The following is a 12,873-nucleotide window of genomic DNA, read 5'->3' on the forward strand; positions in this document are numbered from 1 at the left end:
ATGTCGATTTTTTGCTTACTTATAAACAATTAGAATAACTTTTTAACCGTTACCCGTAGAAAAATTATTTTTTCATATTTAGAAAGACTGAATTTTTATACACATTTAGAAAGAAAAACAACTGTCCTAGGAAAATTAGGGACAAATTTAGCCCCCCCCCCCCCATTTTTTAATTCACATGTTTTTCAAAATAATTTTGCAATATTTATAATTATTTTTTTGTAATTTTTTTAATTAAATTAATAATGTAAATTTTCTTCTTTCATAAACTATCCAAAGTATTACTGTAACTTCATCATTTTCTGACGTACAGTGTTGCAAAAAAAAATAATATCGGATAAACAAATTAAATAACCTTTAAACTGTTTGACCAATTGCTTTGAAATTTAGGGTATGAATTAAGCACTCTAAGTCTCAGCATTCCGTGTAATAAGAAGTTTCTAAGTTAATTTTTTCATAAGATATGAATATTTATAAAAACTCAAAATTTATGATTTATTTTTCAATTTTCTACGCAACAAATAAGGATAGACATATTACGCGAACGCCATGTTGAAGTTTTTTATACGGTTTATGAGTTTCTTGCTCTCAAATTCGTTTAAAATGCTTATTTTTTTGTAATAGACAAAAAAAGCGAAAATTTACCGTTTTTTGATTTTCATTTGTTTATAACTATGTATATCAACAAAATCGGCTGCAGGAAACATATAGGTTATTATTATAGATGTCCATACTACTCAAAAAATTTGGTTTCGGCCTGGAGGGGTTTGTGTCACCAACAGGATATTTTTTTTCCTTATTTCTCTGAACTATTGGGGATTTTCTCCATTTTATAGACATCAAAATAGATCAACTCAAGGTTTTGTTGATAGATTATGTATAATTTGATATAACTGAGTATTCTACGATATTCAAAAATTGGGCGAAACACTTTTAAACCCCCCAAAAAACATGTTTTTTTTTTTTAGTTTCGTAAAGGTTTTTGTGGGTCTAATCATATTTTTTGAGTCTGAATATTTTTTTTATTTTTTTACGTTATATCTGATTAAAAAATTAAGACTCACCGCAATTTTAGCCAACCACCCCTTCCCCTACCCCACAGCCAAAAACGTCAATTTTTCGATATTATTTTTTTTTAAGTTGGTTTGCAATTAAATTATAAATTACAAAAAATTCACACGCACAGCTGAGGCTTTTATAAAACATCTATTTTTATGGACCCGAAGGTCGAGTGTACTTAACCTCAATTTTATTTGTTTTTTTAATAGGTACGTATAACTTTTTTTGGTAATGGCTGCATGTCTAATTTTTTTGTGTTTTGTGTATTTTATCAAAAACTATATTTCTGACTTTTTTCAGATTTTTTCGTAAGGTGCGCAATCTTCAAAAATCGGCAAAACTGATTTTTTCGGTGATTTTTAGAGATTTTATCCATTTTATATACTTCAGAATAGACTAACTCAAGGTTTTTTACAGGTTACGTATAATCTGAAATAACTGAGTTTTTAGGGATATTCAAAAATTGTGCAAAACACCTCTAAACCCCCCCAAAAACTGTTTTTTCAAATTTTTTAAAGGTTTTTCAGTGGTTACTCATTACTCATACAGGCATGGATCCCGTGAATCAAAAACAAGTTAATTAATAGCAAACTGAAAATTTGTTAATAGCTTAACGATGTCTAGTCGGACACTTTTTGATGTACGGGAACACTGGAACAGGGGAAGTTTTAATTGTTGAACAGGTTACAAGTTTTGAACGTCAAACTACGAAAACGTCCCATGTATGTTGTTGGACAGAACTTCCAATTGATTGGTTAGCCTTTCATTAAACTCTCATGCAAAAATCAAACTGCTATTTACCACCAATATAATTCCTGTCATTGGACAAGTTCGACGTGTCGGACTTATTAAAATGCCCAACATATTTGTCGGACAAACATTTTTTCATATAAATTTTGCCATTGAATAAACTTAAAAACTACCTGCTAGTTTTCACAATCATAAACTTGTCAGAATGGCACGTTCCACAATTAAAATTACGTTTCAAAATTAAAACTTCCCCTGTTCCAGTGTTCCTATACCTACATCAAAATTTGTCCAACTAGACACCGTTAAACTATTAACAAATTTTCAGCTTGGTATTAATCAACTTTTTTTGGTACGCTGGATCCAGGCCCAATACTTTTTGAAATAGATACATCCTGAATATTTTTTTTTTATTTTTTTTTTTCGTTTTATATGTTTAAAAAATAAGCCTTAGCCCGATTGTATCCCTCTACCCTCTCAACCTGCCCAGTAAAACATAATTTTTTTCGTTTTAATTTTTTTTTGTCAGTATATCTGTTAGTTGCTTAGTGTGTCCTCAAGTAAACTACATTTAAGAAAATAATTTCAAATTTTTGCAATATTTTTATATAAAGTAAAGATACCTACGTCATTTTGATATTTTTTAGGTAGGATACAAAAAACAAAAATAAAACAGAATAATCAATTTAAGAAAAATACATTTTAATATATCATACTTCTTGTCGTTTTGTGAATCAAAACATTTTGTTCTTTGTTCATTAGTTTGTATTTAGTAGGTACTACCCTAATATTACTTAACATTACATATATTCTAACTGCTCGCCCCCGTTTGGTAAATTATTCCGATTCGTTTTTGCACAAATTTACTCAAAAACAGGTCCTTATAACAAATCCATAAGTTGCCAGACAGTACCACGGTCGGAAAATTGTTTAAAACAAGTTTTTAAACAAATTCAAAAAATTTTTCACTTCGAACAATTTGTTTTAGATTCTCTGGATCAATCTGAGCAAAAAAGGTCTCTTGTGATTTTTCTCTAAAATTGACTGTTGTCGGTTATACGCGATTTAAAATTTGAAAAACGCGAAAACGGCCATTTTCATGGCTTAATAATTCGATTAAAAATTATTATTATGAAAGTCAGAAAGTGGCCAAATCAAAGTTTAAAGCCCCCCCCCCCCCCCCTTACAAGAGCCTGGGAGAAATTTTTGTCGTTATTTTATTACTAAGCTATTATTTTTATTAATTAACTAAGCACGTATTGAGGCGGCCGTCCGCGAGAGAGATGTATCATTTATTTGACATTTTAAAAAAATATCGATTGGAAATCAAATACGTTTTAAAAAAATAAAAAGCAATTTTGAGGTCATATTATGTATACTCGACCTAGGGGTCCATAAAAATAGATGTTTTGTAAAAGCCTCAGCTGTGCGTGTGAATTTTTTGTAATTTATAATTTAATTGCAAACCAACTTAAAAAAATAAAATCGAAAAATTGACGTTTTTGGCTGAGGAGGAGGGGGAAGGGGGTGGTCGGCTAAAATTGCGGTGAGTCTTAATTTTGTATCACATATAACATAAAAAATTAAAAAAACATATATATTCAGGCTGTATCGACCTCAAAAACTATGATTAGACCAGCAAAAACCCTTACAAAACTTAAAAACATGGTTTTTGAGGGGTTTAAAAGTGTTTCGCCCAATTTTTGAATATCGTAAAATACTCAGTTATTTCAAATTATACATAATCTATTAACAAAACCTTCAGTTGATCTATTTTCATGTCTATAATATGGAGAAAATCCCCAAAAACCCCCTAAAAAACAGTTTTCCGAATTTTTCAAGATCGCGCAGTTGACGGAAAAATCGGAAAAAAATCAGAGTGATAGTTTATGATAAAATACACATAATTCAAAAAAATTGGACTTGCAGCCGTCTTCAAAATAAAGTTACAAGCTTTAAAAAAAATTAAAAAAAATTGAGGTTATGTACACTCGACCTAGGGGTCCATAAAAAATGGACATATTTTATAAAAGCCTTAGCTACACGTGTGATTTTTTTTGAAATTTTTAAATCAATTTCAACCCAACTAAAAAAACTAAATCTAAAAATCTACGTTTTTGGCTGTGGGAGAAGGGTTAGGGGGTGGCGAGCTAAAAATCCGCGTAATCTCATTTTTTAATCGCATAGAATGTAAAAAAATTAATAAAATTGAATTCTGGGAATGAGGGCAGTTTATCTTAACGGGGGGTACCCTTTGCATTTCAAATATGACTAATTTATTTAAACCTCATGATTTATCAATACCCATAAAAATCAGGTTACTACGATCTTTTCTATAGTTACTGTTTTGTGAAGTTAAGTCGTGGACTCTCATAGACCTATTACTATGAAATTATTTATTACTAATAAATGCATTTTTTATTCACTTTTTTTAAACCAATTTGAAAGTTTAGCTCATGCTCTTTCATTTGACACCGGTAGAATGGTTCTAGCATTATTTTTTTCTGATTTATGTTATTGCAAAAAAAGCTCTCTAGGAAAAACAATTTGAATAAAATTTAAACAATTGAATGAATCGCTTTGAAATTTTTGTCACGTATTAAGCACCAAAGAACCATCATTTAACAAAAATTTCAAAGCTGTACACTAGTCTTTACAATAGTTATTGCAAAATAATTTTTTTTGCAACTTCGACTTTTTTCGCAATTATAATAACAATAGATGAGTGTATCAACCTTTATTACACGCTATTTTAAAGCTTTTTTCATGCTCTCGAAGATGTTTGTACTAAAAAACCATAAGTTTCACTGTTCTCCGTTGATTTGAAAAAATAGAAAAAAAAGGCCGTTTTTTGACACTAAATTGTGTATAAATAAAAATGGCCGCCAGATCCTACGCAGGAAATAGTTACAAGTTGTTCTTTTAGGTATTACCTGTCGAAAAAACACTTCAGTACCCTGACTGTTGAAGTGTCATGGAAAAACCTTATTAAGCTGGACTAATAATTTTACTGTTGTTGTGCACAGTTCGATGCATGACATTATCTATCATACTCTTTTATCTTCTCTGGCTGAGGCCGCTTACGTTTCGCTTTTTACTTTTTTTATTTTTTTTTTATTTAAAAATACTTATCTGAAGGATATATAATTAGTATGTCATATTTAGGTCACTAAACTAAATCAAAACATCAAAGTTCCACTGTACAGCCTCGCTTTTGGAAATTCTGCCGACATAGAGTTTTTAAAAAAACTGTCTTTGAAGAACAGAGCATTCTCCAAACAAATTTACGAAGCAGCAGATGCCGCCATCCAACTGCAACAATTTTATAGACAAATATCCTCTCCACTTCTATCAAATGTCCATTTCAAATACAACGATGATGCTAGCGAAGTAACAAACACAGGTTTTCCGATTGTGTACACTGGTGGTGAAATTGTAGTCACTGGACGCTTCTCAGGTAAGGAATTTCATTTTAGTCCAGGGCGCATCTGTTTTGAGATAGACGTTGAGAGGTGACTCAAATTTTTTTGCAAAAATTTCTTGAAAATAATTCAAATAATAATGGTCCAGGAATTCTATAGAGTTTTTTACGTAAGTCAATACTTTTCGAGTTATTTGCCATTGAAAATGTTGATTTTTCGACAAAAAAACTACGTTTTCAAACGGTTGTTTGTAAATAACTCAAAAAGTAAATATTTTATCGAAAAAAATATCCTTAGCAAAATTGTAGCTTATAAAAAAACCAAAAAATTGTGTATCAGTAAAGTCTATCAATCAAATAAAAACAAAGTTGTAGCTCATGAAAAATACGTTCTTATTCGTCTAATTCCAAATCGAATATTTCAAGGTGAAATCATCGAAAAATTAAGCACTTTTCGGGAAAAACCCATTTAAACTTTTTTGAAGTGTTTATAAAAAGCTTTGATTTAATTGTTAACAAAAGTTTTAGCATTAAAAATAAGCGAGTTACGCTCAAAATAAAGTTGGCTCTCTTTTTTTTTGTAAATCATGAAAATCTCGCCGTGTTTAGCTCCCCAAATGAAACTAATCGCTACCGCTTTACAAACAATTTACTTACCTATCTACTTTTGTATGATCTGTCAGTCTCACCGGTTTAAAGTGTTTATTTTTGAAAGGGTTATAATTGAGAAAGCTTGAATGGGTCACTAATCACGAGTGTATGCAAATTTTGAACAGCCATATCTTAACCAATTTTTGTCTTACCGAGAAGCAGAATAAACTAGCATATTTATAATAGCAAAACCTACATTTTTTTACTCTTTAAGATTTTTCTTATCACTAATACTTTTTAAGTTATTTTGAAAAAGTGAAATTTTTAAAAAATTTTTAGAATTTTTTTTTTACTATAAAACCAAATGTTTATGTCAAAAATAAGCACTTCAAACCAATCAAACTTAGAGATCATATAAACAATACACATACAGTTAAAAACTACACTTAGTCCATTCTTTCACGGTTTTTGCTCTAAATTTTAAAGAACCGCTTGGATTGACATGAAATTTGGCATACGCATAGCTTACATGTCAAAGAAAAAAAAGTGATATTGTGCCGATGTGTGCTTTTGCCCTGGAGGTGACTTTCACCCCCTCTTGGGGGTGAAAAAATATATGTCCAAAACAAGTCCGGAAATGGGTAAACTGACTAATTCTAAGTAACTTTTGCTCTATATAGCTTTTTCGCCAAGTCAACACTTTTCGAGTTACTTGCGAGTGAATATGTTCATTTTTCAACAAAATAACCACATTTTTAGACGGTTTTTCGCAAATAATTCAAAAAGTAAGTATTCGGTCGAAAAAACCGTTCTTAGCAAAAGTATAGCCTATAAAAAATAAAAAAAAAAATGGTGTACGCGTTAGGTCTCTGGATCTCGTAGAACCAGAGTTATAGCCAATGAAAAATAGATTCATATTCACCAGATTTCAAATAGAATATTTCGACGTGAAATATCCAAAAAATTAAGCACTTTTTGGGGAAAATCTGTTATAACTTTTTTAAAGTGTTCAAAAAAATCTTTATTTCTGTTTTTACAAAAAGTTTCTAGCGTTAAATTTAAGCAAGTTACGCTTAAAATAAAGTTGGTCCCTTTTGTTTTTGCAAAAAAAAATCGGGAAGACCACCCCCTAATTAGCAACCGCTCCACAAATTATTTTACTTATGTGGTGTTTATAATATAATCTGTAAGTTTCATCGATTCAAAGTGCTTATTTTTGAAAAAATTTGGTTTCAAAGTAAAATTTTTAAAAATTTAAATTTTGAAAAAAATGCTTTTTTTCAAAATAACTTAAAAATTGTTAGAGATACCAAAAATCTCGAAAAACAAAAAAAGTCAGATTTGCTTTTCTAAATATCATGTATTTTTTTGTTTTTCTGTTAGACAAAAATTGATCAAGATGTGGTGTTTCTAAATTTGCACACATTCGTGATCAGTGACTCGTTCAACCCCTTTTAACTACAGCCCTTTCAATAATAAGGACTTTGAACAGATTTTTTTTTGTAAGCATTTATTAACAATCAGAATTACATATTCTATAAGCTAATTTGATAACAAGTACAATAACATATATCAATGTATTATTGTACACTAAAATGGCGTTATGAGGTACATCACCCAGCGGTTTCACCTCAGTTTCAGCGAAGATCTATGGGCAATAATCTTCGCAATCTTCTGTTGTTTAGTGGCTGTAGTAATGGCAATATTAATTGGTTGGGGTGGTCTTCCAATTTCTCGTGATGTCTGTTGGCTCTTTCTTGAATTACTGTGCTGACTAACACTTTGAACAGATGAAACTTACAGATCATATAAACAATATATACACGAATCAAGAAACTTGTGAAGTCGTAACGATTAAGTTCATTTAAGATACTAATTAGGGGGTAATTTTCTCGATTTTTTTACCAAAACCAAAAGGGACTAACTTTATTTTGAGCGTAACTTGTTTAATTTTCATGCTAGAAATTTTTTTTATAAAACAAAAATGAAACTTTTTTTAAACACTTTAAATAAGTTGTAATGAGTTTCCCCGAAATGTGCTTTATTTTTGGTTATTTCACGTTAAAGTATTCCATTTGGAATTTGACGAATATGACCCTATTTTCATTAGCTATAACTCTGCTCCTACTAGGTATAGAGACGTGATATATACACCATTTTTTTAAATTTTTTACAGGCTATATTTTTGCTAAGAATGTTTTTTCGACAAAATACTTACTATTTGAGTTATTTGCGAAAAACCGTCTAAAAGCGTGGTTATTTTGTTGAAAAAATGAACATATTCACTCGCAAATAACTCGAAAAGTGTTGGCTTGGCGAAAAAGCTCTATAGAACAAAATTTACTTAAAATTAGCCAGTTTGCCCATTTCCTGACTTTCTTTGGACGAATATTTTTTCACCACCGAGAGGGGGTGAAAACCACCCCCAGGGCAAAAGCACATATCGGCACAATATCACTTTTTTTCTTTGACTTGTTAGCTATGTGTATGCCAAATTTCATGTCAATCTAAGCGGTTCTTTAAAATTTAGAGGTTTTGCAATATTTTACCGTTAAAGAATGGACTAACTATTTTTAAATTTCATAACCAAAAATTGACTACCTGTCTTGTCATGCCACTTCTGTCTGATAAATAGATTGTCATCTCCTATATTCTTGTTGGTTTGTGTCCATTGAACTGACAAGAACCACACGTTCTTATCGAGCAGTGAATCAATTTGCCCTTTGAGCATTCTTAACAAATTTATCTTTTAACATCGACTGAGAGTCGCTACTATCATCAGATTATTAACATGTAAATCATATTTCTCGAGGTTACTTATTTTATAAGGTTTCTAGTTTCATCTAATAAGCACAACGTAAGTATTTGCCACATTTTTCTTTAACTAGTCATAATTTTAACCTTTTGCATAACAGTATTCCACGAAAATAAAAATGACCATCATCAATATAGCTTACCTATTGAATGCTCAATATACACAGCAGAAATGATAGCAGTAATGTTTGCTGTTCAGTAGGTACTACTGAATCCAACTAGCAATTATGTTATATTTACTGACAGTAAAAGCGTGATGGACAGATTGGCGTGGTGGAGTAACATTCAAACAGTCAAACACATAAACCACATTGAATTGAATATACTTAAAACTCTGTTTGAAATTATACAATTAGGAGTAAATGTAACAATTGCTTGGATTAAGGGTCATTCGGGAATAAAAGGCAATGAAATAGTTGACAATTTTGCTAAATCAGCTTATGTGATCAGAGAAAAAATAAACAAAAATTTAATTCCAGCTTCAGACATTGATACTTTTAGCAGACAAAAACTTAAAAATAATTGGCAATTGCATTACAGAGAATGTAATACTGGCTCAAATTTTGCTCATTGTAACCCTAGGATATTCTCAAAAAGATGGTTTTACACAGAATATAACAGACATTTTATAAAGACCATTAATCGGCTGAGAGCCAATCATGCTCTTACGCCATATTACATGCATAGAATCGTCTTGTCAGATACTCCCAATTGTACTTGTGGCAAAATCGGAGATCTAACACATGTCATATTAGAATGTCATTTAAACATAAATAACATAAACGACCTTTATAAGGAATTAAAAGATTTAAAATGTTTTTTCCCAATAAACCTTAATACTTTAATATTTACAAATGATATGGAAATTCTTCATCTCATTTATAAACATGTTAAATTATGTAAATACAAGTTGTAAACGTAATATAATAGGCATAATTTGTTAATGTGGTTTGAAAAAATTTTAAAAAAATAATATATAAAAAAACACATAATAAAATAATAACAAAAAAATAATAAATAAAAAAAAAGAAAAAAAAATAGAAACAAAAATAAAAAAGAATAGAAAAAAAAGAAGTAAAAAAAAGTGTTTCGCACAAATTAAAATATATATTAAAAAACAGTAAAATAATTAAAAACAAAACAAAATAAAAAAAGCTACACAATGTATCAATGTATCTTTATATGTCAAATATGATTTATTACAAATGTCACTTATAAATGTTTAAATTGTGAAAATTATGGTAAAAATGAATAAAACACCTTCAAAAAATCATTATAATTCTCATAGAAAACGAAGTTCGTCAGAAGAATCACATCAGAAATTGTTTGCAATCCTTTCTTGAATATTATGAGAGATTTTCGGAGGTCCCATAAACAAAATTTAACAGTAACTGAATTAGGTGAGAAGAGGAGCCCAAATTTGAAGTCAGATGATCTAAAAAGACTATATTTTATTCCTTTTTGTTAACCTATGAGATAAATTAATGTTATTTAATATGCTTAATCAAAATTTAACCCTCACGCACAAGTTGTAGTCTATATGACTAACAACTTCAGTGAGAAACTGGGTTTATTTATTATGTTGTTAGTTGCTACAAATAAACTCTATTATTATTATTATTATCTATAAAAATAATATTGTAGAATGTACTTATGTTTATAAGAAATTTATGACTAAGAATCTGCAATCAATCACAAACAAGTCTGGCTAATTGGCTCTGCCAAAGTCATTTTTCAAAAAAAAAACCTTTTGCATTCATTCTAACGTGGACATACTTCGTTCTAGGCACTGAAGATGATCTGATGTAGATCGAAAATGTTTTACGAATCCTTTTGGATAACTTTTTAATAGTTTTTCAATATAAACTTTTTATACCACTATACAAACGAAGTTTTTATTTCTGTATGATTTTTTAATTATGGTATACAGCCAGCTACTGGGATTTTCCCATTGATTTTGTTAAAGTATTTCTTAGATAGGTATTTTTTCCTTCATCAACATGCTTTAATGTCAAATTATATAAATATTCACTAAAGGTAGTTGAGAAATATTCTAAATAGGAAGAGGTTTTTCTTATACCAATCTCACCAGTCTTTTTCCTGACCTACTTTTTTTAGTTCCGCTGATATAAAAATTAATAACCTAGCCGTTAATACCTATATATTTTTTTAGGTCACGAATTTAATCCATCAATAAAGGCTGTAGGCAAACGAGGACCTTTAACATACAAACCACGTGTTCACAAGCCAGTAGATTCCTTGGAACGCCTCTGGGCATACTTGAGTGTAAAGGAAACTCTCCAGAAGATGAAAATTGCTAAAAACAAAGTAGAACTTACCAAGAAAGCTTTGGATATTGCTCTTAAATATTCCTTTGTAACTGACTTGACATCATTGGTTGTAGTGAAACCCAACTGTACACAATACACGTGTTCAGATACGTCCGGATATTGTAAGTATCTCTTGTAATAAATAGGTTTTGTAGGAGTCATTATCTTCAAAACCTCTTCTTCTTCTTCTTCTTCTTCTTCTTCTTCTTTTTGTATAGACATGACTCTGTCTGTTTTTTCAATGTGCCTCTAGTAAGTTGTCGTTCCATCGTTTTCGTGGTCTTCCCACTGATCGTCTTCCTATTGGGGAACCGTCTCTCGCTGTCCTGACTACTCTATTTGTTGTCATTCGGCTTATGTGGTCATTCCATTCTATTCTTCTGTTTCTTAGCCAGTTATTAATGTTATCCACCTTGCATCTCCGTCGTATATCTGTACTTCTAGCTCTGTCCCATAGAGTCTTACCATCGATTTTTCGAAGGGTTTTCATCTCCGCTCTTTCGAGCAATATTTTTGTCCTCTCTGTGTCGGTTCCTGTTTCTGCCGCGTATGTCATTATTGGTCTGATGACTGTTTTGGAAATTCTGCCTTTCATTTCTTTTCCGATATTTTTATTCCTCCATATTGTGTCATTCAGGCAACCTGCGGCTCTGTTTGCTCTATTCACTTGATCTTCCACTTCTGTTTCGAGCCTTCCGTAGCTAGATAGTGTGATGCCTAGATATTTAAACTCCATCACTCTGACCTTCCAGCTCCAATTTACATCTTATTGGATCTGCTGTTATAACCATGCATTTTGTCTTTTTTGAGGAAATTAACATGTTAAATTTTCTGGCGATTATGTTGAATTGGTGCAGCATACGTTGTAAATCATCTTCACTTTGAGAGATTAGTATTGCATCGTCCGCATAGCAGATTATTTTAAGTTGTTTTTCTTCCATTTGGTATACTTTTTTAGTTCTTACTTTCTTTATTATTTCGTCCATGATCAGGTTGAACAATAAAGGACTCAAGGAATCCCCCCTGTCTTATCCCATTGCCGGCTTCAATTGGGTCAGTTAGTTCATCTTTCACTTTTACTTTTATTGTGTTGTTCTGGTAGATGTTTTCTATCGTTTTAATTATTCCCAGAGGTACCTCTCTCGAGTATAACAAGTGGATAACGTCCTTTAATGTGACCCTGTCAAATGCTTTCTTAAGGTCCACGAAACATAATTATGCCGGTTTGTTGTATTCCAACGATTTGTCTTGAACTTGCCTCATTATAAATATAGCGTCAGTGCATGACCTTCCCGACCTAAAACCTTGTTGTTCTGCTAATGTTATAATTTCATTCAGTTTGTTTGTTATCACTTTTGTTGTTAATTTTAATGTTGTGTTTAATAAGTTAATCCCTCTGTAATTCTCCGGGTCTGATTTGTCTCCTTTTTTGAAGAGAGGTATTAGGATGCTTGATCTCCATTCTTGTGGTATTCTGTTTTGTTCTATTATTTGTTGTATTAGTTTTAATAGTTGTTTAGTTAGATCTTGTCCTCCGTACTTTAGGAGTTCGTTCGATATTCTGTCCTCTCCTGGAGATTTTCTATTTTTTAATTTTCTTAATGCTTCCTTTACGTCTCCCTCCTCGATGTTTATTTCTTCGTTTGTCGTAACTTCAGGTGTTGGTGGTTCATTATCGTCGTCTTTAGCAAATAGAGATAGGAAGTAGTCTGCTCTGCGGTTACCACAGCCGGTCCCAAGCCCGGATAAAATGTGGAGGGTTGATTGGCAAGGTTAGCAACCTACCAATCGGAAAAACGAATACTGCTCAAAGAAATAATGTGAAGCCTCGGAATCTTCAAAACCTAATTTATGATATTCTTCATGAGAAGTACATGGGTGGTCCGATAAGTAATTAGCCCCTCCGCCCGA

At 31.1% G+C, this 12,873-nt stretch overlaps 1 protein-coding gene across 1 annotated transcript in view; it reads left to right on the forward strand.

Annotated features, from left to right (window-relative positions):
* LOC126886680 (inter-alpha-trypsin inhibitor heavy chain H4-like) overlaps nt 1-12,873 on the forward strand; it is a 104,378-nt gene that overhangs the window by 68,623 nt on the left and 22,882 nt on the right. Inside the window, exons 8-9 of the mRNA XM_050653669.1 lie at nt 4,972-5,263; nt 10,806-11,084. Of these exons, the coding sequence (XP_050509626.1) occupies nt 4,972-5,263; nt 10,806-11,084 (571 nt within the window). The remainder of the gene's footprint in view (nt 1-4,971; nt 5,264-10,805; nt 11,085-12,873) is intronic.

Source organism: Diabrotica virgifera, chromosome 6 (assembly GCF_917563875.1).
Source record: "Diabrotica virgifera virgifera chromosome 6, PGI_DIABVI_V3a".
Taxonomy (NCBI): Eukaryota; Metazoa; Arthropoda; class Insecta; order Coleoptera; family Chrysomelidae; genus Diabrotica; species Diabrotica virgifera.